Consider the following 24,241-nt stretch of genomic DNA (forward strand, 5'->3'; position numbering starts at 1 on the left):
GATCTTGGCTGGATCCTACGCTCAGGGTGGAGGAGCCCAGCAAAGCGACTGCCCAGCGTGCGCCCAGTCCTCCCACCACTGGTCGCGGCTGCCAGGAGGCCGGCCGCTGGCGGGAAGGGGCCAGGAAACCTCAGAGCCGCACGGAGACAGCAGCTGCCTTGTTCTGCAGCTTTTTTTTTTTTTTTTCCGCCTCCCAGGGGCCAGACATCCCCGCCCCACCCCCTACTCCCACCGCTCGTGCCACTTCTTTCCGCCCTGGCGCTGAAAGTGTTAACCCTGGAGCGTTTCGCACCTCCCCTCCCGTCCTCCCCATCCCCCCACCCCTCCCCCCGCCCCAACTCCCCGCCCGACTCCCGCCCAAGGTTCCTAAAAAAGAAAGGTGCAAAGTTTGGTCCAGATAGGGAATGAATGATCAAAGCCAAGCCGATACTTCCTGTTGCCGGGACACTATATATAAAGTGATGAGTGCACGGGCAGCCGAGACGCACCGTAGCGCTCACCCCGCAGCCGCCGCCTCCGAGCGCCTGAGGTTTCCCGGGGACCACAATGAACAAGCTGCTGTGCTGCGCGCTCGTGGTAAGTTCCTGGCCCGGGACGCCGGCAGCGGTGCTCTGGGCGACCGCGGAGGCTCCTCGCCTCCTGGTCTCCCGACCTGCCCGCCTGTTGATGGGGACAAAGCTCAACTTGCTCCCTTTCCCAGGAGAGATCTGGGGTCAGGTTGGAACAGGAGACCTCTTTCAAGCTGATTGTGCTTCTCCTAGGGTGTCCCTTTACACTGGAAAGTTCCTGCTGGGTTTATGAAGAAGAGCTCTGGAATGATTTTTTATCCATTTTATTTATTGGCTTTCTTCATCTCAGATGGCTCCATACCATCTTTGCTTAACTTGGGCATCCTTATTATTAATTATTAGTGGTAATAATACTATCAAAGTAATTTGGGAGATTATTCTTAATGCTAAGAATAATAATTCTTAAAACTACTGTAATTAGAATAAAGTTTGGATGCAGTGAATATGACATCATTAGGCTTATTTGCCACTTAAGCAAATATTATAGGAAATTTTGAATAATTGGCACCAGAGAAAAGATCATACATACACACATATTTCTTATTGTGCAATTTAACATTTTAATCACATTTTATTATTAAAATAGGACATTTCAATGTAATGTGGAAAATACTGGTGAGATAACATTAATTAGGTTATAAAATAGATTTAAATAATTGAGGTTCTGCACTCAATAGAGCTAAAAGTTATTTTAAATTTGGAAAAAGAAAGGAAATTTGGAAAAGAAAGGAATGTCTGTAATTTTTAGCTTCTTTTACTTAAATTTACATTTTGACCAATCAAGTTAATAAGATTTCTATGTAGATTATTCTATGACCAATGATTTATTTCCTTTATGTCAGTAAAATGTAGACTGCATTGAGATATGAATCAGACATTCATGAAAGGACAGGAAAATCCATATTTAAGCTGCATATGTGTTTTGAAAGTTGTTGCAGTAACTGCTTGAATGTGAATGTCCAACCCACTAAGAGTGAATGGAAGCCTAGGAAGTCCTCCAATTAGATCTTGGGATACACACACTTAAATAAGTAAATAAACAGCAAAGTCACTAAAGGAAAGGTAGATTAATAAAAGGTCACACTTAAGCAAGCTAATCTTATGTATAGGTACTATGTATACATATATGTGTATATATAGATTTGTATATATGTGGGTATATATTTTATATATATAACTTCACTAATATGGAGAACTTTTTAAAAAGTGAACCCTTATTTAAAAAGGACACATATAAAGAACTGCACAAATCATAAGAACCTAATTAAGTTTCCCAAAGTGAATACTTATAAGCCAGCACCCAGCTCAGACACCATCACATTACCAGGACCCCAGAAGCTTCAAGGGCTTCGTCCCTATCACCATGCCAGTCATGGCCAGAGGAATCAACATTCTGACTTATAATACCATCCATGAGTAAATGAACTTTATGTACTTTTTTGTGTCTGGCTGCTATCCACTGTGGATCATCTCCCGTATTGGATGTACAAATGCCCATCCATTTTCAGTGCTGTATAATATTCCATTGCATGGCTACACCACAAGCGACTTAATCATTATAGGTTTTGGCTAGTATAAATAATTGCTATAATATGGGGACACTTTTATTCTTTCTAGCCTTTTGTATGCTGTCAAAGATTTGATTAATAATAAACATATTATCAGTAACTTTTAAATTTCAGAATTTCCATTAAATAATATGTATACCTAATAATGGGCTTCCCTGGTGGCTCAGATGGTAAAGAATCTGCGTGCAATGCAGGAGACCTGGTTTTGATCCCTGGGTCAGGAAGATCCCCTGGAGAAGGGAATGCCTACCCACTCACTCCAGTATTCTAAGTGTTCCAGAATAATAAGTAGACAAATGTTTTGATATCTGGTCTGTATAAGGATGTAGATATGTATGTAGATAATACTAACTGCAGATGTTACAGCATTATCAGAAAAGAAACCTTTTATTGGGTCTTGAACCTAGTAAATACTTCAAATAGGAATGTGCTCCCTTTCCCTTCTATAGCTTCTGAGATTGATTTTATTTTATAAATAAGTGATAAAAGATACTTTGCAGTTACATATGAAAAGTCCAGATGCCCTTTCATAAACACCAAGAGGTAGTGCTAAGGACTGGAAGCATTACTGCTATTTAGTCCTTTGTACCAGGCAGGCCACTGGATACTAGACATAGGATGGAAAACATGGGCACCATTTCTGTCCTCATGGACCACACGGCAAAATGGAGAAAGCAGGCACTGGAATGTCTAAATGAGAATAACAAAAGGGGAAGTATGAGGCGACTTGGGAATATAAAAGATCCTGCCTTCCAAGACCTTATAAAGGCAGCTGCTGTGCAGTGGTTATGAGTTTGGTTATTTGGGGTCAAAATTCAAAATTCAAATACCAGTATTTTACTTGATAAAAGATGGTGGGCAATTTATATCTCTCTTGTGTTTTAGTTTTCTATAAAATAGAGATAGTAATATGCACACATGCAAGATAGCCACACATAATATAGAGTTCCCATTCCACTAACACTAGCTTCTAGTCAACATTCTAGACCCAAGTGAATTATGTAAACAAAGTGCTGATGATGCTCAGAGATGGGGGAGAGATGGCCACCAACTATTACCTTGCAGGAGCAATAGAATGTTTATTATTCTCATTATACACTCCAAATGTTTCATATTTGGAGATAAAATCAAGGCATCCTGAATTTAAGAAGTGGAAGAAGATAAAATTGTGAGGCAAACTAGAATTCTAGATTCTTTTTGTGACAGCAGAGGATATGCTGGTAGGCAGCACTGAAAGGGTGTGGTCATGAGGACTAATGCCATAGTCATGGGCTTTCTGAAATGCTCACTCATGTAGTTAGAGACCTGCTCTGCAAGGTGAGGTGGTTGCATCACCACATCATTTCTTTCATGGTTGCTCAAGGAGCCTCCTGATGCTTTGGGAACATCCTAGCCAAGTCTTAGATTTTCACTGGTGGCTGGAACTTCCCATCAAGGAGCTCCAGAACTAGCCACTGGCCTTCTCAAAGCTAAGGTCTAAATTAATGTTAAGATACTAGGACTTGCGGTGGGGGGTGGGGTGAAGCATTTGGAGGTAGTGAATTTTTTTTTTCAGGACAACTGCCTGATACATTGGTTCTCCTTATGTTTATTTTGGTTTCCTTGCCCTCCCCCAGTGGTTGAGTGTATCTGTCTAGCCTTTTTGTTTGTTTGTTTAAGAGAATGATAACTCTAAAGTTTCTAGGAGAATCTAACATACACTCCGCAGCAGTCCTGTACTTCTGTCTCCAGCAACCTCTCTGGCCTCTATCATCCATGAACTCTCAGCACAATTCCTAATTTCTATCTGGCCTTTAATTGTACTTCTTATTCCCAATTTCAATCTGGCTTTTAATTTTATTTCTTAGGTTAAAACCACAGTTGTCAGATACCATTGGTCAGGGAAGAAGGCATTCTGTGACAGATGTTTTATCTACATAGTTTAGAAGGAGAGGTATTGAGGTATCTCTCAAAGGGGCACTAAACACACTCAAATATTCTTGTCCTCCTATCCACTCACTTTCCAGCTGGGTCTTGCTCTAAGCAACCCTCCGCCTCCCTGCTTGCATGTTCCCTTTCCATGAAGGCTTTCTGTGAGAAGCATTACCTTCAGTATCTCATTGACCAGAAGTACTTCATTCAACCTGAGTCTTTTCTTTGCAGCCCAAGAAAAAAAGCATGGTGAAGTATATTGCAGAGAAAGAGTACTTTTATTTAAAAAAAAAAAATTATGTTTACATTCTTCAAAGTCTTGCCTAATGATGCCTGGGTTGCCCCTAATGTTGTTACTATGGAGCGGAGATGCCAACATTATCGGTGTACCTGTGTATCTTACCTTATGGAGCAGTAGTTCTCCATCAGATCGGACTTCTTCCATGCGCTTATTAAATAAATCCTTTGTAACAACTCTCTCGGAGAAGGCAATGGCACCCCACTCCAGTACTCTTGCATGGAAAATCCCATGGATGGAGGAGCCTGGTAGGTTGCAGTCCATGGGGCCGCGAAGAGTCAGACACAACTGAGCAACTTCACTTTCACTTTTCACGTTCATGCACTGGAGAAGGAAACGGCAACCCTCTCCAGTGTTCTTGCCTGGACAATCCCAGGGACGGCGGAGCTTGGTGGGCTGCCGTCTATGGGGTCGCACAGGGTCAGACACAACTGAAATGACTTAGCAGCAGCAGCAGCTGCAATAACTCCCGGGCTCTCCGGAAATGAAATTGAGAGTGCTTATATTTTTACTTACATACAGAATTTTCTCAAATAAATATACTGGCATAACCATACTCTGAAGGAGAAATAAAAAGAAAATGATTTATAATGAAATAAGCTTCACTAGAAGATTTAATGAAGTAATGATATATTAGCATCTTTATGTAGAATTGTCATGAACAGGCCATGAGAAATAGACAAGAGCACATGGTGTTCAAAACCATGATTGATGTTGGCTTTGGGCTGTGATTGTTTGAAGTGGTAAACAAATCTCACTAAAGTTTTAAACAAAATACAACCCTCTTTCAGGCTTCCCAGATAGCACTAGTGGTAAAGAACCCGCCTGCCAATGCAGGAGACTAAGAGACACAAGTTCGATCCCTGGGTTGGGAAGATCCCCTGGAGGAGGGCATGGCAACCCACTCTAGTATTCTTACCTGGAGAATCCCCATGGGTAGAGGAGCCTGGCAAAGTACAGTCCATAGGGTGGCAAAGAGTCATACATGACTGAAGCGACTTAGCATGCATGCATGCACAACCTGCTATCAAATTTTATGTTGTTAAATTCCTTGAAAATCAATAGGCATAAAAATATTACAACACACACATAGGTCTACATATGTGTGTGTGTATATATACATATATGTATGTATGTATGTGTGTGTGCACGCTCAGTCGCTCAGTTGTGTGACCCCTTGGACTTTAGCCCACCAGCCTCCTCTGTCCATGGAATTTTCCGGGCAAGAGTACTGGAATGGGTTGCCATTTCATACTTCAGAGGATCTTCTTGACCCAGGGATCAAATCCACTCTTCTTGCTTCTCCTGCATGGACAGGTGGACTCTTTACCACTGTGCCACCTGGGAAGCCCATATGTGTGCATACACACACACACACACACACACACACACACACATACACACATGTGTGTTTATATTATATACACAAATATGTATATATACATGTGTTTGTATATATGTATATATGTGTATATATATATATATATATATATATGTGGAGTTTGCGTCCAGGCTCATATAATGATAAATATATATTTTTTAAGCTTAGATCACTTATACCATCATCAGTAGGACATTTGAAAGTGTGTGTGGGATTTCCCTGGTGGTCTGGTGGTGAAGACTGTGTGCTTCCAACACAGCGGTCGAAAGTTCAGTCCCTGATTGGGGGACTAAGATCCCATATACCAAATGGCACGGCCAAGAAAAAGAAAGTGTGTGAAATATGGGATTATTCTTGGTCAGTGGGGCATCTAGCAGCACACAGAAACTGTGACAAGAGAAAATCCCACACAAATTTCCAGAACTTCTAGGGGATGGCACGACCCCTGTGGTAAACAAAATATGAACTCTTTGCAAACAGAGATTTTTTTCCAATTCATATTTATAGCCTCCAGGTCTCCACAGTGCCTGACACTAAATGTGTGTTTGCTGAGTCAAAGGAGCTACGATGAGATTTGCTGGGGTGTTTGTATAATGTACCAGCAGTTTCCATGGATATTCCAACAAAATGTAGCTTACTGTCAGAGATTTCACATTCTCATGTCAGCTTTGATCTCTTTCAAAATATAAATGTAACGTCCTACCCACCTGACCAGTATTTTTCCTACTTATTTTTGTCCATTTCTACTGTGAAGGTACAATACCTTCATGGAGGTCCATTCTTAAGAGAGCAACAACAATGAACCAGACTAATATACCGACCCTTGCAGGTGCTAGGTATAGCAGCTAGCTAACCTTAGCTGAATCCCCTTTCTGACCTTCCCATCAATGTTCATTTTTTGGTTTGATAAATGTGATACATTCTTAAAATATCCCAATGGAGATGTCAAATAGGCATTTGGATTCAAAAAGTTCAGAGAAGCCTGGACTGGAGATCAGATAATCTGGGTCATGAGCAGAGAATGGGTTTTGAAAGCCATAGGAAGGGAGGATTTCACAGGGCAAGAGAGGAGGGCAGGAGACAGCCCCAGAGTGCATTTCTGATACTGATAGGTTAAAAAAAAATGCACATATGAACAGTACTAGCAGCCATGTTTAGAAAAGAAAACAAAAATCAAAATAAAACTTCGCAACCCACAAGAGCAGGAACTAGTCAATCGGAAATCCTAGCAACATCTGTAAACTATCCATGCAAGAAGAAGGAGTGAGGTATAGCCAACTTGAAATACACATGGTATTTTTATGTGACATGTAATTAGTTTTAGGAACTCACTACCACAGAATATTTATTTTGGGGTAACTAGCATAGAAAGTCTAAAAAAAGAATTCTTTTAGACAGTTGTAAGGGATAAGAATAGTGTTACAACACATTAGGTAAGAAGCTGTGGGGTACCCACTCCCTCTCACATTTACCTGGCCTTGCTAAATGAATGTTCCAAAGGCCAGAACAGTCTACAGACACACTAAAATGGTTTCTTTCAACTACAAGGTGACATAACTTCCCAGGTGCTTGGGTAGTTTTTTTTCAACCCCAGTTTCTCAGAAGCACCTGAATCAGCCAGACCATAAATGGATAGAGGATACAGGAGGAAATGCAATTTCATTTCTGGAGCCCTTCTAAAAAAGTAATGTGCTCCCAAAAGTTCTGATTTATTACTTTCCTATTGAGATTTTTTTTTAAATCCACCTCTTTTTATCATAGTTTTAATATGGTGAAAACCATTAATTTCCTCAAATCATCTTCTATAAAATTAAAAAGATTAGCCTTAGGATTCTTCACCTCCACTTAGTCTGTACCTTGGAAGCATTTTCTATAACAGCCTCTTAAATAATCAACTATAAAACAGAAAATATCAGTGTCAAGATGAATATAGATTTAAAAGTCAGTAATTCATCTAAGCTTTGTGACTGCCTTAGGTAAATTCAATCTTCTTCTCTGGTCTTTGATCCCTAAACCTCTATTGCCATGTAATATTACTTTCTTGTTAAAAAATGTATTTTATTCTTAGAAAATATGGATATCAAGGTCCTATTCTTAAATTCCCTCTGGCATCCATACCACCATCATCACCACCAACAAAAGTAATTTAGGAAGTCATCTGTGAGGTGTAATGATAGTAAGACCTCCACAATAGCAGTTAAGAAGCAAGAGATCTTATTCTTCAGTTTTGCCTTAGACTCTGAGGTCCAGCCTGTGACTTCATTTCTCTGGGTCTTACTTTGCTCACCTTTAAAATAGGTGTGTTGTACCAGATGATATCTGGAAGGGCTGCTATAATTTTACGCTTTTGGCTCATCCCCCTGGGCCTCTTCATAGTGTCCCATGCCAGAGCAAACCCGGCCCGAACCATTGCCTGGCCTCTACCAGTAGGCTGTAGGCACTGAAGCGGGTTGCACAGTGGGAAAAAAAAAAAAAAATTATGCTTTTGTCATTAAAAATAAATTAAAATGTTTTATTACATATTGATACTATTTAATATGCCAGACATACAAAAAGCAAATGGACTTAGTTATCTATGAAAAAAAGCATACTAAAGAAAATTTTTAAAAATCTACTTTGTTGCAATTGTCAAAGTTCCTCAACTGGTTTCATTGATAAGAAATTCTGTTTAAGTCAAGGAGATCAAAAGAGGAAGCAGCTTTTTGAAATGTTACCTACTTTTAAGAAGTAAGACTTCTGTGTTTTAGGTTCAGATTATTCTTTTAAGCTAAAAACTATTAAAAAAAAAAAAAAAAGGAAACCAGACCTTTTTGTCTTTAGCTAGCACAGAAGCCATTCATGTGCATGTTTTCATATCCTACTTAGAAGCCCTATTCCCTCAGGACTTACTACAGAGATGTAATTATGGTCACTAGCAATCTCTTTAGCCTCTTTGAGCAGAGTTTTCTTTGAATTTGTATTCACAAGGAAGCGTTTCACCTTCAGGTAAAATAAGCGTGTTAATGGGTAGGTTGGCATGACCAATAATACTGTGGTGGAATACTACTATATTGGGCTTCCCTGATGGCTAGATGGTAAAGAATCTACCTGGAATGGGGGCGTCCTGGGTTCGATTCCTGGGTCAGGAAGATGCCCTGGAGAATGAATACTACATGGGCTGAGAGACAGAATCCTCTGTTCCCACACTGTATTTCCTGTCTCTTCATATCCAGTAAGTGAAAGTGAAGCCGCTCAGTCGTGTCCGACTCTTTGCGACCCCTTGGACTGTAGCCTATCAGGCTCTTCCGTCCATGGGATTTTCCAGGCAAGAGTGCTGGAGTGGATTGCCATTTCCTTCTCCAGGGAATCTTCCTGACCCAGGAATCGAACCCGGGTCTCCCACATTGCAGAAAGATGCTTTACCGTGGGAGCCATCAGGGAAGCCCAACTCAACTAATATCCAGTAAAAGGGGAAAAAATCAATGAGATTGTGCTAAAACAATGGGTCAGCTAGATAGTATGAGTGATGTTCACTGAACAATGATGTAGCTGTTCCTGCTGTTTGTAAGCCTTCTCCGTGGTCCTGCCTTCCAGAAACATGGTAAGGTTGCACCTCCCAGCTTTCTCTGGTGAGGAAAGAGGTGGATGTGATCAGTCTGGCAGATCTGTGAGTCTAAATGATACAAGTCACTTCTACATTAGAGCACCTCATTGCCTGTATATGACTCCCAACATTTTCTTTCCCAGCAAACCAACCTCGTTCCAGATATTAATTTTTACAAGATCCTAGGTCCTGGACAGAGGACAATGCTAATAAGCCTTCATTTTCACAAAAACCTTCTGATGCAGAGACTGGAATCTGTTTTACAGGCAAGGAAATCAAGGTTCAGAGAAGTGAATTAATTTTCCCTAAGGTGACCTAGCTGAGGATTTTTTTTTTTTTTTTCCTGTCTAATAGGAGCTGAAATCTAGCAGTGGAGTCCAGTGAAAAATACCCATAAAGCAGAAGAAAGCCTCTGAGTTCCTTCAACCAGAGTTCTTTTCTCTGCTGGAGATACAAACGTCCTGGGATGGGACTCAGAGTCATATCCTTGGGCAAAGTGATCCCAATGGATTTTTTTAAATGCTTTTTTCACCTCCTCCTTCAGCTAGAGGGGCCACTGTGGGTTTTTTTTTTTTCTGATGAAATTAAATAGCCCAGCTTCCTTACTGGACTTGAGTTCTAAGTCCAGACCCTTTAGGATAGAGAACATGAGGCAAACACTTTATAGTTTAGCTCCTTATTAGAAAGAGCAATCCTAGGGAAGCAGGGGTTAGCAAAAGAGTAAGCAAAAAAGGAAGACAAATTTAAAGGGGTGCATGACTGACTGAGAAGCTGCTATTTTGTATAAAGTGTAACTGACTGCTCAGTCCCACAGGACCATCTTCTAGAGAAGTTGTGTGAACTACTGCATTTCAGGACAGAAGAGTGAGGAATTTATTCACCGGGATAAATGATGTAAATATTAGATAGATAGATGAATAGATATAGGATGAGGCATGGATGGCTGTATGGACAGATGGACAAAATATAGACCTTCCAGAGTTCTACTTGGTGTCATAGGTGATCACTTAAATGCCTGTCTCCTTCCTAACACTGCAGGCCCCTAGTGAGAAGAGTCAATAGTTAAAGGCTTAGGTTCAGACAGGATTAGATTTGAATCCTATCTTGAATGTATAGTAGCTCTGTGACTTTTGAGCAATCACTCAACTTCTCTGAGGCTCAGTTTCTTCATCTACAAAATGGGGATAATACTATCACCTCAGAGATGATTGGAGTGGTGGATGACAAGTGAAGTATACAGCTTACTATGTAATGGTATTATAATATACTATGCTATTATTATTCACCATAGCATCTAGTACTTCCAAGAGGATGTTTCACATTGTTGTAGGCACATGATAAACATCTACATGTTTAAGTCACATCCTGTTTTATTCTATTTCCATTTCTAGTTTCTATTTCATTTCCTAACCACCATGGCTGTTCTTTTCTAAATTTCTCTCTCCAGATGCCCTTAACCATATATTGACTGGGCTTCAGTCTAAATCATCACCAACCAGATTATTTCATAAGATGATGTGAACAACGTATTATCTTCAAGGAAAAGTAGAAATAAAATGGGAAGTAATAACTGATGTTCAAAAATATCAACGTATTAAAATGTATTGCCAATTCTAAGTCTAAAGTGCCAGGGACTCTGTAGCTGGAAAATTCTGAACTTGGGATATCGCCCTTGTGCTTGTCTGGTGGGCTTGAATGGATATAATTATAAGGAAAATTGTGGCCAGCTCTGTTGTTGAGTTGAAATTTTCAAAATGGATGTTATATCCCAAATCTGGTGATTATGGCCCAGCAGGTAAAAATTCGCCTGCAGTGCAGGAGACACAGGAGACATGAAGTCGATCTCTGGGTCAGGAAGATCCTGTGGAGAATTAAATGGCAACCCACTCCAGTATTCTTGCCTGAAAAATCTCATGGACAGAGGAGCCTGATGGGCTACAGTCCAGGAGAATGCAAAGAGCTGGACACAATTGAGTGAACGACTAAACAAGCAAAGAGAAGAAATATTAAGATCTGAGATTCAAAATGCGGGAGATGTCCACACATTTGCCTTGGAAAGTTTGACGTGTTTACTTGCATCACAAGTTCTTAGAGATTTTTCTCATTTATTTGTTAATCTAGCAAATGTTAATTATCTGTAAAACTCTGAAGCAGCAAAAGCATCAGAAGCAAATCTTTTCTGACAATTCTGGTAGATTCCAGACATAAACAAGGTACTGCTAATTAATTCTAAAAGCCTCCAAACAAACAACTAAAGGGAAAGTTCTTGAAAGGAACAACAACAAAATGCATTTAAAGTTAAGTTGTACCTAGAGACAGTTCTTCAGCCTCAAGGGAAGCAAAGAGTGTAAAATCTGGCCCAGCGATTCATCTAATAAATCATAATTGTTCCTGTTTCCTTTCTCTTGTTTATGCAGCGAAAGCTGGTGGCAGCACGTAAGGTCCTAATAGATGAATAGATTTAATGCATTTGCTCTGCATCCTCACCTAGAGACCTCGTCCTGGCTGTTCTGGAAATGATTAAGCAGAGGCAGGCCCTCAGGTAGAGGAATGGCAGCAGCAGATAAACCTCTCAAATGAGCCACCTGCCTTCCCCACATTTACCTTCAAAACAGAAGCTAAACACAAGCAGAACGATCCAGGCAAAATGCCAAGCAAAATGAAAGATGCTTAGAAAAAAAAAACAAAACTTCCTTTAGGCAAATTTTGTCATCACTATCATTTTACAGATGAGCAAGTTACAGATTTTGTGCTTGTCCTTGAAAATGCATCCTTTCCCTGGAGGCTCTGTATCTGTCTATAGAATCACCAGCAATCCTAATTATACATAGTCGGTATTCAATATCTACTGGATTGAATAAAATATATATTGAATACTTGCTGTGTATAAGACACCATGAAAAAAGCAGTGAAAGTGTCAGTCACTCAATCATGTCCAACTCTTTGTGACTCCATGGACTGTAGCCTGCCAGTCTCCTCTGTCCATGGGATTCTCCCGACAAGAATACTGGAGTGGGTAGCCATTCCCTTCTCCAGGGTACTTTCTGATCCAGGGACTGAATCCAGGTCTACTGCATTACAGACTGATTCTTTACCCTCTGAGCCACCAGGGAAGCCCTAAGACACTATGCATGCTGCTTGCTAAGTTGCTTCAGTCGTGTCTGGCTCTTTGCAACTGTAACCCGCAGGCTCCTCTGTCCATGGGGTTCTCTAGGCAAGAATAATGGAGTGGTTGCCATGCCCTCCTCCAGGGAATCTTCCCAGCCCAGGGGTTGAACCCACATCTCTTACAGCGCCTGCATTGGCAGGCAGGTTCTTTACACTGGCGCCACCTGGGAAGCCTGTAAGATACCATGCTAAACATTTAAGGTATATGGAAACAAATCCTTTTCTATCTTTGCCCTTTAAGCAAATCTGTGGAACTGCCTTTCGACCAAATCAGTGATACAATTTGGGAAGATACTTGAACTGATTTTAAAAACGAGTCAGAGATGCTTTTTCTGGAGACAACTTAAGAATAGGATAAATAACTGACTGTGGCACATTTTAGGTTTGTGACTTCCTACTGAACAAGAGACTTCAAAATGTCTCCAAAAATGAATCTGATTCAAAATGTTCCCTATTTCCCACCTCCTGTGTAATTAGCATATGTAGTCATGACTCATTCTTGTCTGGAATCTTATTCTTTACCAAGTTTATTTGTATCCCTTTACTCAACTGAAAACAATTGTATAGGAATAGATGAAATAAGAATTATCTCTTTTTAGAGCTAAGATAATGGCCAAGGGTTATTAAGCTGGTGGTTGAACTGAATTTGGAACTCTAATGTACAGGTTCCCAGCAAAGAGATCTGGTTAGTTCATATCAATCTAATGGATCTAAACGCTGTACATTTTTCATATCTTATTATTCATCATCCATTTAGCATTTTTCTTGAAATGTTCCGTAATATCCCTACAGGTTTTTTTTTCCTTCTTTTTTTCATCTTATCTTGCAAATGTTTGTAAAGTCCCAAGGTTATATTTTAATATTTTTTTGTTTATGTATAAAATCTTGGGTAATGCCATCCTACTTTTCTGTTTCTGGAACCATTTATGTGCTCATAACCTTGTGCTAAGTCACTTCAGTCATGTCCAGCTCTTTGCAATCCTATAGATTGTAGCCCACCATGCTCCTCTGCCCATGGGATTCTCTAGGCAAGAATACTGGAGAGGGTTGTCATGCCCTCCTCCAGGGGATCTTCCTGACCCAGGGACTGAACTTTCATCCCTTTAAACCTGTGTCTTTAGCTGCATTTCTATCCTGAATACCTGATACATATATTTAAGTGTCTACTCGACATCACCACTTGAGTCTTATTGTTGGAAGACCCAGAACCAAATTCATTGTCTTCCTCCATAACTGCTTCTCTCTCCTGCTGTCAGTGATTAACAGCAACACCACATACCTACTAGTCATAATTCACGGGCATGTCCTCCTTTACTCTTTCTAGTACCTCCCTCCATGGGCAATCAGCTAACACATAATATTCATCTTTTCTCTCCTCCTTACTGCTACCTAATTTCAGCTTCTCATTTCTGACCTGTTTCTCTATTGAGTCTTTGCTTGATCCTTTTTTTCGTCTGTTTTCCCTCTCATTGTTTTGCACTGATCTGTGACTTTTTACACCAACAGAGGCTTTTGGATGAATTCTCCTAGGAAACAGAAACATTAACTTACTCGGCTCTATTGCTTAGCAATATTTCCTGAGCATAGTAATTGTTTCAATAAGTGTTTCCTGAATGAATGAATAAATAAATAATTTAAGGATTGGAGGAAATAGGGAAGAGGCCACTATACCATGTGTATGCTTAATAGTTCAGTTGTGTCCGACTCTGCTATCCCATGGACTGCAGTCCTCCAGGCTTTTCTGTTCATGGGATTCTCCAGGCAAGAATACTAGAGTGGGTTGCCATGCCCTCCTCAGGGATCTTCCCAGCCCAGGGATCGAACCCAGATCTCCCACATCGCAGGTGAATTCTTTACTGTCTGAGCCTCCAAGGAAGCCCCATTATACCATAAGACTATAGAAAGTTAAATAAGAGTTTTTTGTTTTTTTTTAATAAGCTTTGTAGTTTATACAACAAGAGATCTTTAGGAAACTCACTGTGGTATATATCCTGAATGTTTCTTTTCTTGGCTAAGATGAACTGTAAAATATCATGGTTTCCAAATTGACCAGAAGTTTAGCTAACTCTGGTAGTCCTCAAATAGTTCTTTGTGGCAAAGATCATGACGAGGGATCACAAAAGGAACTCCCAAACCAAGTAGTTATTTCAAGCTTTGTGTGGGCTCCTTTTAATGAATTTTCCATAAACGGAAACCCACTGGGTCACTCGTGGTTCTTCATACCAGAGAGCAAGCGCAGTAGCAGGGGATTGACTACATTGCATCATGCAAAAATAAACTTGATGGAGGAAGTATATTCCTATATCCTTTAAGAAGAAGCAGATACCGGTAGTCAGCTATACTGAAATCACATGTCATCTAAGAAATTTCCATATCAGTTACCTTGAACAGGTGCTAGTCTTAGCACAAAGAAAGAAATATCATCCATTCATCTGGACTTCAGGAAGGCATTGGGTGATCTCACTTCTGTGATCTCCTAACATTATGCTCTTGAGTCTGAATGAAAAACTAGCATGTTAGGGCTATGCAATGTTTTGGATTTGGTCAAAATATACTATTCTATGGCACATGCTCTGGGTTTTAATTCTGCTTCCACTAATTACTGTGACCTGGGATGGTTCCTCATTTACTTTTGTACTTTTGTAGCTGGTGGACAGATATAGAATGGGAAGAGGAAGAAAGAAAAGATGGAGAGAAAATTCCATTTTAATGTTTCTTTATCATTATCACATGTAAAATAGACAGCCAGTGGAAATTTGCTGTGTGACACAGGGAGCTCAATCCACTGCTCTGTGACAGCATAGAGGGGTGGGATGGGGAGGGATGGGGAGGGCGATGGGAGGGAGGTTCAGGAGGGAGGGGTCATATGTATATCTGTGGCTGATTCATATTGATGAACAGCAGAAAAAAACACAATGTTGTAAATCAGTTATTCTCTAATTTAAAAAAAAGTTAAACATGAAAAAGCAGCTTCTTTTACAGGAAACTATAATATAGGACACTCTTATATAGGACACTTCGGCTTCTGCAGAGACCCCTTGCACGAGTCCTAGCTTTTGCAGATATTTATCAGTGTTTATGCACTTCACACAGAAATTACTTTTGTACTCTTCTTAGACTTTAAATGCTATCAGCTGGCAAAGGACCCAGAGCCAGTGTTAAGATGGACTGTCCTCCTTTTCATTGCTTTTCTAGAAAATGCAGAAGAAAGTGAGAGAGGGGATTGAGATGAAGAGGTTTATTAATTTTGCCAATCCTCTGTCAAGAATTGGTTCCAGAAATTCCATGCGGGGATTGAGGCTAACCAGAGATGGAGAGCTAAGCATCCAATTTTGGCCACACAGAGTTCTGTCTCTTTACCAAAGTGGAAAATTTTCAAATAAATCACAGAGGCCCCATAGAATTTGCTGAAAACAAGTCTGCAGTTCCTTAAGGCTTTCCGATTTTTAAAAATATATATGATAATTCCATGCGGTAGCCTAGGGGAAATGATCTTCACTATTATAATTGCTCTCTAATCCTAAGTCAACCTAATTTATTATTTTTTTCTCTGTGGATTCCTTTCATCTCAGCTTCCCTGTATTTTGAAGAAATGGCAACTAATTTCTTAAGCATGGTTTCAGAAAACCAACAGTGTCATGTCCAATTGCCTAGAAAGATACAAATTGCATCAATATTCTTGGTCAGATCTTGTATTTGTGTCGCTGCTTCTAGTGAGGAACACATACACCATCTGTGGGGTTTTCTCATTTCATCCTCATCACTTCTTGGTAAGAGAGAAAAGAGTCAGCTAATGGATAAATGAGCTGTGTTGTCATGGGAAGGGCAGGATGATGGGAAATCAGGCAGGGTTAAGTTTCAGGACTGCCAGCCCTACCAGGATGGGGCTCACTCAGCCGCAGTAAGCAAGACAAATATGTCCCTCTGGACCTCTGAGGTGGCCCTCTTGAGAAAACAGAACCCTCAAAAGTGGCTTTTCAGGAAATCGAAAGTGAACATCAAGACAGAGAAAAAAATAAAAACATTTCTCATTGCTTTCGTGCATCTTTGCAAGTTGCATCAGGAATACTTCATTCCCTAGTGTTGAAGACATTAGAAATATCTGAGCTAAACCCACACAAAGGGCCTTTAAAAAATATAGTACAATATTATTAGAATGACCAAGTAGCAACAAAGTTAGTTCATCTTGCTTCATTTCCTTCAAAAGATTGATCGTTGTCTTCTCGCTAGACTGTGAGCAGTCTGAAGAGCATCATTGTTTTGTGGGTCACCAAATACTAAGACCTTCTACAATACCTGGTACACAGTGGGTGGTCAAGAGACATATGTTGAATGAATAGATTTCTGAAAGATACAGACCAAACCAGAGCTTTCACTCATTACTGGTCCATTTCTTTCTCCTACTGTTGACCCACTTTATCTGAGCCAATAAAAAGCCCCAGGGGAATTCAAGAACATCCTTTTCCCCAAAACCGTTGGGTCATGAAAGTGTCTTGAAAATATCACGGCAGCCCCAATTTTCCACTGTAGTCTATCTTTTGTAGGTTAGGGGTCCTTTACATTATAGCACTCTGAAAACTGCTCTCTCAGTTAAAAGGTCTGTGGCCGTAGGTAAGATATTTTATTCTTCAATTCTGGTTTATCAGCTCATATTAGGTCCAAACAGCCTTGTTGCTAGTCGTACCCCAATAAGAAATGAGGGCATGTGTTTATGCATGCTCAGTTGTGTCCCACTCTTTACAACCCCATGGACTGTAGCCCACCAGGCTCCTCTGTCCATGGAATTTTCCAGGCAAGAACACTTGAATGGGTTGCCATTTCCTTCTCCAGGGGATCTTTCCAACCCAGGGATCGAACCCACATCTTAGGCATCTCCTGTATTGGCAGGTGGATTCTATTGCTTATTAAAATGCCCAAATGCTTATAAAAAAGGCCTTTCTTTACTTCTGTCATTCCTCATTCAAAAAGGAGTGCTATTTTCCTACTTGGCACACTTTCCCCCAGGTCAAAGGGTTTCTGTGAGATTTGCTGAGTTCTGCAAAGAAGAGAGTTTAGAAAAAATTATTGTGTTTGGCCTGTCGTTTCCCAAAAGCCTGAAAATAGTCAGTGTTGATCCCTGTACCAAAAACAAACAATAAAAGCCAAACAAACAACCCCTACACAGAAACAACACGTTTTCTTTGAATTAGTGTGAAGAACTACGTCAGTGTTCCCTTGAAGACCTTTAGAGATCTAGAATACAAGACAGAATACTCATTTGGAGCCACCTTCCAAGCAGGATTCTGGCCCACAAAACTGTCTCTCTACTATGCACACACCTCTTCGGCCATAATGGATAGAAACTTTTGAAACTCTGCCTGCTCCCTCAAGTTTTCCCCAATTAACCTTAAGAGAGGTGATCATTTCATTTTCTAGATGTCACTCACCTATAAGATTCAAGACTGCACTGATATTCTGGAGGAAAAATCAGCCTTAAAATTTTATTACTTTTACAGCAGATTACCAGCTGCACAAAGATTACATCTTCTCATCAGCATATTTCTGGTAAGCATGCAGTACATATCTGCTGCATGAGTGAATGAATGACCAGAGTGAGTACAATCACCAACTGTTTACATACATGTGAAATCATTACATCTTAGAACAGGAAAACTAAAAGAAAAATATCTGGTCTTAAATATACTACTGTGACCACCACCCTATATAAAGATTGTAATTTCTCCACCTTCCCCTCCATATTTCCAATCTTTTACTTGCTCACTTTTTTACAACAGTCATCTTCTAACACATAATCTATGTAGAATTTGTTATTAAAATAAAGTCCATAAGACAGAGTTTGTTGACTATTTTATTCACTGCTGTATCCGAAATACCCAGAATAGAGCCTGGTACATAACTATCAACAACTGAATAAGTGAAATAATATTTATTGTGTATGGGTTCTACAGATGGGAATCATTGCAGGACATTTTAAAATCCTCAGTCCCAACTTCACATCTGTAGAATTAGAATTTTTAGGAATATAAATTCCAGGAATCTACATTTTTATCAAGGAGTCTAGGGATCCTGGTATAGCTATCCTGAGAATCTAGTTCACTTAACTCACTAGTTCACCCAACTCACTAATCTAATGATTATCCTAAAACCCAGGGAGATAAAGTATTACTCAAGGCACACAGGCTATTTAGCTGTGCATCTAAGTGTAATAATTTCTACTCTGATGAGCTTTCCACTGCAGCTATCTATGAGCTATGTTTTCCTAATATACTTTGCTGGTACTGCCATCATGGTCTTGAAGATTAATCTACTTAGAGGCAAGATTATGGCTTCTGAACATGTTTTCTGTGGCCCTAGCTCCGTAGGCAGGAAGAGCATGAGGTTCCAGGTAGTAAAGGACTGAGGTTAATGATGCTTTTGCACAGAATCACCCCATTTCCATGCGAACATACCACTATTTCCCTTTCTTCTTCTAGTTCCTAGACATCTCCATTAAATGGACTACCCAGGAAACCTTTCCTCCAAAGTACCTTCATTATGACCCCGAGAGCTCTCGTCAGCTGATGTGTGACAAATGTCCTCCTGGCACCTTCCTGAAGCAGCCCTGCACAGCAAGGCGGAAGACCGTGTGTGCCCCTTGTCCCGACCACCACTACACGGACACCTGGCACACCAGTGACGAGTGTCTGTACTGCAGCCCAGTGTGCAAGGAACTGCAGTACGTCAAGCAGGAGTGCAGTCGCACCCATAACCGCGTGTGTGAATGTGAGGAGGGGCGCTATCTGGAGCTGGAGTTCTGCTTGAAGCACAGGAGCTGTCCGCCTGGGTTTGGAGTGCTACACCCAGGTATGTACCAGCCAAGTTCATTAACATCGCACAGAGTCAGGTAGTGGGGGAAGTTTAAGGGAACAAGTTGGTCCTGATGACATTACAGGATAGCAAATTACAAAGGTAATGGAATCTGCTAGGTATGTACTATGTGTCTGGATGGCTGCCAAAGAACCATTCCTCAGAGGAGCACTTTGCCACGATGGGCCAATTTAGTGACAAATCTCAAATGCAGCAAATCACTCTCTAATGAGATGCATGATGGATTGCTCTTTCTTAAAGGGACACACTCTTCATTGCACCATTCATAGCTGATCTATATGTCTGTTTCACTTTGGCATGGACAGCCTCAGAGTGCAGTGCTTTTGGACAAACATCAGAAATGTTAATTGTTATCAAGAGAGTAATTATGCTGATATTAATGAGGCTCTGGCGTGCAAACAGTGAGTAGTTATAATTAATTATATAAAAAGTGAGAATGGCTAGGGGAAGTGCAGCTCATTATTAAAAATGAAGCTAGTTCTTCCTTTGGCAGGGGAGTTGAGTGTCTGGGAGGATAACAGCCATAGCAGCATCTCTTCTGTGAAGCTGATTCTTTATCTTAGACAAAACAGACTGGCAAGCCAAGAGTAAGTACTTGTCTACAAACAAAGTACTTTCTCTTTTTGCATTTTGAAGAGCAGAGATTAAGGCCAGTTTGCACTGAATTTTTTAAAGCTGCAACCCACCTTTTTTTTTTTTTTTTTTTTTTGGCTACATTCATGAAATTTCAGTATAGTCTGCATGTTCTCCTGGCCTGGAAAAATTAAGAGTATTCACTCACTTTTCTGGAGAAAGCAGTATGGGTATAGATTCCAATTATTCAATTTGAAGCAGTGTTTCTCAGTCTCAGCACTACTAACTTCGGGGGCTGGATAATTCTTTTTGTGGGCAGCAGTCCTGTGCACTGTAACATGTTTAGCAGCATCCCTGGTCTTTAGCCACTAAAATAGTACTCTTTCCACTAAAGTGTCCCCTGGATGGCCAAATCACCCCTAGTTGACAACTGTGTGTTTAGAGGATGTGAATTACTTGTAACTATTTTGACTTTCAGAAGTAGCAATATAGAGTCTAAATTATTATCAACATTTTAGGTTTCTGGAGAAGGAAATGGCAACCCACTCCAGTATTCTTGCCTGGAAAATCCCATGGACGGAAGAGCCTGGTAGGCTACAGTCCATGGGGTCACAAAGAGTCGGACACGAATTAAATATATTCAAAAACTGAACTATTAAGTGTCCTAAGTTGTTAATTTTATAAAACCAGTCATAGAAGGTGCAAATTGCATGACAGTTCTTTAAAATGCTCCTAGTATAAGTCTTTGAGGGAGAAATTGGTGACACTTCCTAATTTTTACTGGATGACAATTTGGGACTCAAAAGCTAACCCAAGTTGTAGAGGGAGAAGCCCATCCAACAGAAACAAATGCTTTTAATTCAATTCAGTAATTTATATATGTAGGAAAATTCATTAAGCAGGGCATTGCAGTTTGGAAACTAGAAAGTTTGGAAAAATAATGGAAATAGTAAGAATTTTACTCATATAAGCATGAAAATCTGTTTATAGAATGAAGTAAGCAGGCAACAGAAGTCTTAGCACAAAGGTACACAGAGGTTTATTTATTTTCTCACCTCTCTCTGCCTAAAATATAAAAGATTTCCAGACCAAAGGGAAGGCAAGATTCTGCAATTTTAGTCTAAAGAGTATTTAATACTCATTCTCTGTTGTTTTGAAGTCAGATTGCCTTCTCTTCAGATTTTACAGCTAACCCTTGAACAACATAACATAGATTTGAACCTCGCAGGTCCACTTCTATGCATATTTTTTTCAATAATACTACAGTAATACCTAATCCCAGTTGCATGAATCTGTGAATGCAGAACTCTGGCTATAGCAGGCTGACTATAAAGTTATAATGGGATTTTCCAGTGCAAGGAGGTTGGGTCCTCTAACCCACCATTGTTCAAGCATCAACTGTAGTTAGTTCTATTAGTTGTATAATTCTTATATAATTGTTTATGCCTAGCATGGTGAATTCTCAACTGAAAAGCAAAATTCCTCTTGCCATTCTGTTTCACGTTTTGCCTGCCAGATTATACTTTGGGTGTTTCTCTTGACATTAATAAGGCAAAATCATTTACTTAGATGCATACATCCTTTTATAAGAAGTTCTATCAATCATGAGAGAGGGAAGTCATTTTCAGAAAGGTCATTACATAAAGCCTCCACATATATTAAGAAACTTTCCTTCTATAATTCTTGCATTCCTCTTGGTAACGAACATTAAAGGCTAAATTACCTGGAAGAATGTCCTGTGCCTATGACCTTCTCATTGGAATGTAGAAGAACACCCAAGCCATCAACACGTATGTGAAGAATGACAAGATTCTTCTTTGTGCGGTTGACAAAGGAAGATTTGGGTCCAGATGTCTAAGACCATTTATTCCCAGAATATTCACAATAAAATAATACCATGCAGTCCATGCCCAAATACCTCTGCTTATGATACTGTAGAATTTGGTATGGGGTTGGATCCCCTTTAAGGAGAGGAGTGTAGAGAGAAAGTACTAAAAAAACCAGAGAGAGACCTCTTTGTAAGGTGGTTCCTAAGATGATGTCACTGCAACCCTGGAAATGGCATTTAACATGTTAAAATTTCATGCTTGGTCTCCCCTTTTCTTTTTTTCTGCCATCCTTTTGTCATTTTTACTGGTCAATGCATCATCAAACCCTTTAGAAAAGAAAGAAGCCAGAGGTGAAAATAAAACCAAATTCACTGTGCTCTTTTTCCCTTTTTTGGTAGAGAATACAATGAGATGGGAGGTTAAAAGTTTTAATAAATGAAGTTTATTAACTTTCTTTAACTTTTATTTGTCTCTTTAGTATTTGGTACCTTGTGTCAGCCAGAATTGCCCTGTAAAAGCTACATTTGAACACTAGAGTCTAAATCTGTTCAACTAGCTTACACTAGATGGAGGTATTTTCATATGCAAATACACTATAATGTATGATCTACTCAGGCATAGAGTCAAGGGTTTTAAAGATGTTTATTTTTAATAGCATCTTGGGTTGTTGACTGGTTCAAGTTTTCCTGCCAATAATTTCCCCAAATTTATCAAGTATCTTTACACCATGAAAGAAAATGCCCTTTCAGTCACCCTTGCCTGAAATTTTAACGACTGTGCCCTTTTTAAACTCAACCATTTAAGCAAATGGTATATCATCTTCCATTTATTATGTAACTGCAGGCTTACACTTGAGTCCACAGTTAACTTTATTGCCACCTTCAAAAGTTTATTATAATGTTGTAAATTTTTACTTCTTGGGGTTAGCACACTTACGAATTGCTTCACAATTAGGATTCAGGAATGAAAGAAATTCCGTAGGAAGCGATTGGGATTTAACGATGTGGCATACCATGGGTACTGATTTCAAAGAATGATATTACAGCGGTTACACAGCAGTTATCGCTGACAACAAGATCTTCCTGACAACTTCAGCACAGGCAGGACTAATTGAACATCCTACCCTTCTTTTATTTCCTCTCCCATTATGTACTTTGTAGGTAACAATAGAAGACATTTGTGTTTGTATTGCAAGGAGGAAAGAATGCCTAAGGGGTTCACTGTAAAAGTTTTGTTCTGTCTAATGAAGTAAAAAATGAAAATGCCTGAAGTTTCCTGCAACATAATAGTAGCAGTAAAAACCAAGTGAAAAGTCTTACCCCAACTCTGTTAAGATGGTTTCTGCTGCGAGAGTACTTGAGAAGAATGTGCTAAACGGCTTGATATTTTTGTAGGAACCCCGGAGCGAAATACAGTTTGCAAAAGATGTCCAGATGGGTTCTTCTCGAATGAGACATCATCCAAAGCGCCCTGTAGAAAACACACGAATTGCAGTGCATTTGGGCTCCTTCTAACTCAGAAAGGAAATGCAACGCATGACAATATATGTTCTGGTAGCAGCGAATCATCGACTCACAAATGTGGAATAGGTAATTATGTTTCAAAATATCAATCTTCATACCACCTCTGGGATGAATACAAGACCCTCTGGTCCTTCTTAGTTAAACTTATATTTTCCCTTTCTTGAATTTTAACCAAGACTTTTCTCTGTGCATCATTGCTAAAGCCACAACTCAAAAATCTTTCAAAAAGTCTCCATCTTCCTATTATAGTGCTCACACTTGAATCACGTTACCCACAGAAAAGGGGTGGAGTAAGATTGTGTTGAAGGTCACATTATCAGAGTCCGAGTTGCAGAATGTTTTTAAGCTATGCATTTTTTATCACTTTTAAACACATCTGTATTATTAGCCAAAGTATAAATTGGCAACTAAGAAACCAAGTACTTGAGAGTACTTGGACTGGATTGTGTTAGTTGCTCAGTTGTGCCAATTCTTTGCGATGCCATGGACCATCCCAGCCCTCCAGGCTCCTCTGTCCATGGGATTTTCCAGGCAAGAATCCTGGAGTGGGTTGCCATTTCCTTCTCCAGGGGATCTTCCTGACCCAGGGATCAAACCCAGGTCTCCCACATTGCAGGCGGAGTCTTTACCATCTGAGCCATGGTGATATAAATAGATGACAAATTAGAAAGGCAATACTGGCTTTGTTACCTGTGGTATTGCTGCATCTATTGCACAGAAGTACTGAGTTCCTGTATATGTCTTAAACTCTATTCAGGAAGGGTCACTAACTCCAAGTTCAAGGTATCTGAGTGTACCCCATGTCGGTGATGATGCTAATCAGGTAGGTGTCCTCATCTTGTCACTCCTGCCACCACACTAATCACAGACCTCCTACCAAGGACTCATCACACCAAGGATAACTGACCTTTTAGTATTTAATCAGCTTGACTCTCTTTAAACATCTTTTTGTGCAACATAGATGTATATAA

The 24,241-nt window shown here is 39.9% G+C and overlaps 1 protein-coding gene and 1 non-coding gene across 2 annotated transcripts in view; both read left to right on the forward strand.

The window, feature by feature from the left end:
* The first annotated feature begins 479 nt into the window (after positions 1-479).
* TNFRSF11B (TNF receptor superfamily member 11b) overlaps positions 480-24,241 on the forward strand; it is a 29,422-nt gene continuing 5,660 nt past the window's right edge. Inside the window, exons 1-3 of the mRNA XM_004011767.4 lie at positions 480-576; positions 18,952-19,321; positions 23,142-23,336. Coding sequence (XP_004011816.1) covers positions 547-576; positions 18,952-19,321; positions 23,142-23,336 — 595 coding nt within the window. The 5' untranslated portion in view covers positions 480-546. The remainder of the gene's footprint in view (positions 577-18,951; positions 19,322-23,141; positions 23,337-24,241) is intronic.
* LOC114116488 (small nucleolar RNA SNORA42/SNORA80 family) lies at positions 8,049-8,187 on the forward strand. The gene has a single exon (XR_003590392.1). It is a non-coding gene; the product is annotated as a small nucleolar RNA SNORA42/SNORA80 family (small nucleolar RNA).

This window comes from Ovis aries, chromosome 9, assembly GCF_016772045.2.
Source record: "Ovis aries strain OAR_USU_Benz2616 breed Rambouillet chromosome 9, ARS-UI_Ramb_v3.0, whole genome shotgun sequence".
Classification (NCBI taxonomy): Eukaryota; Metazoa; Chordata; class Mammalia; order Artiodactyla; family Bovidae; genus Ovis; species Ovis aries.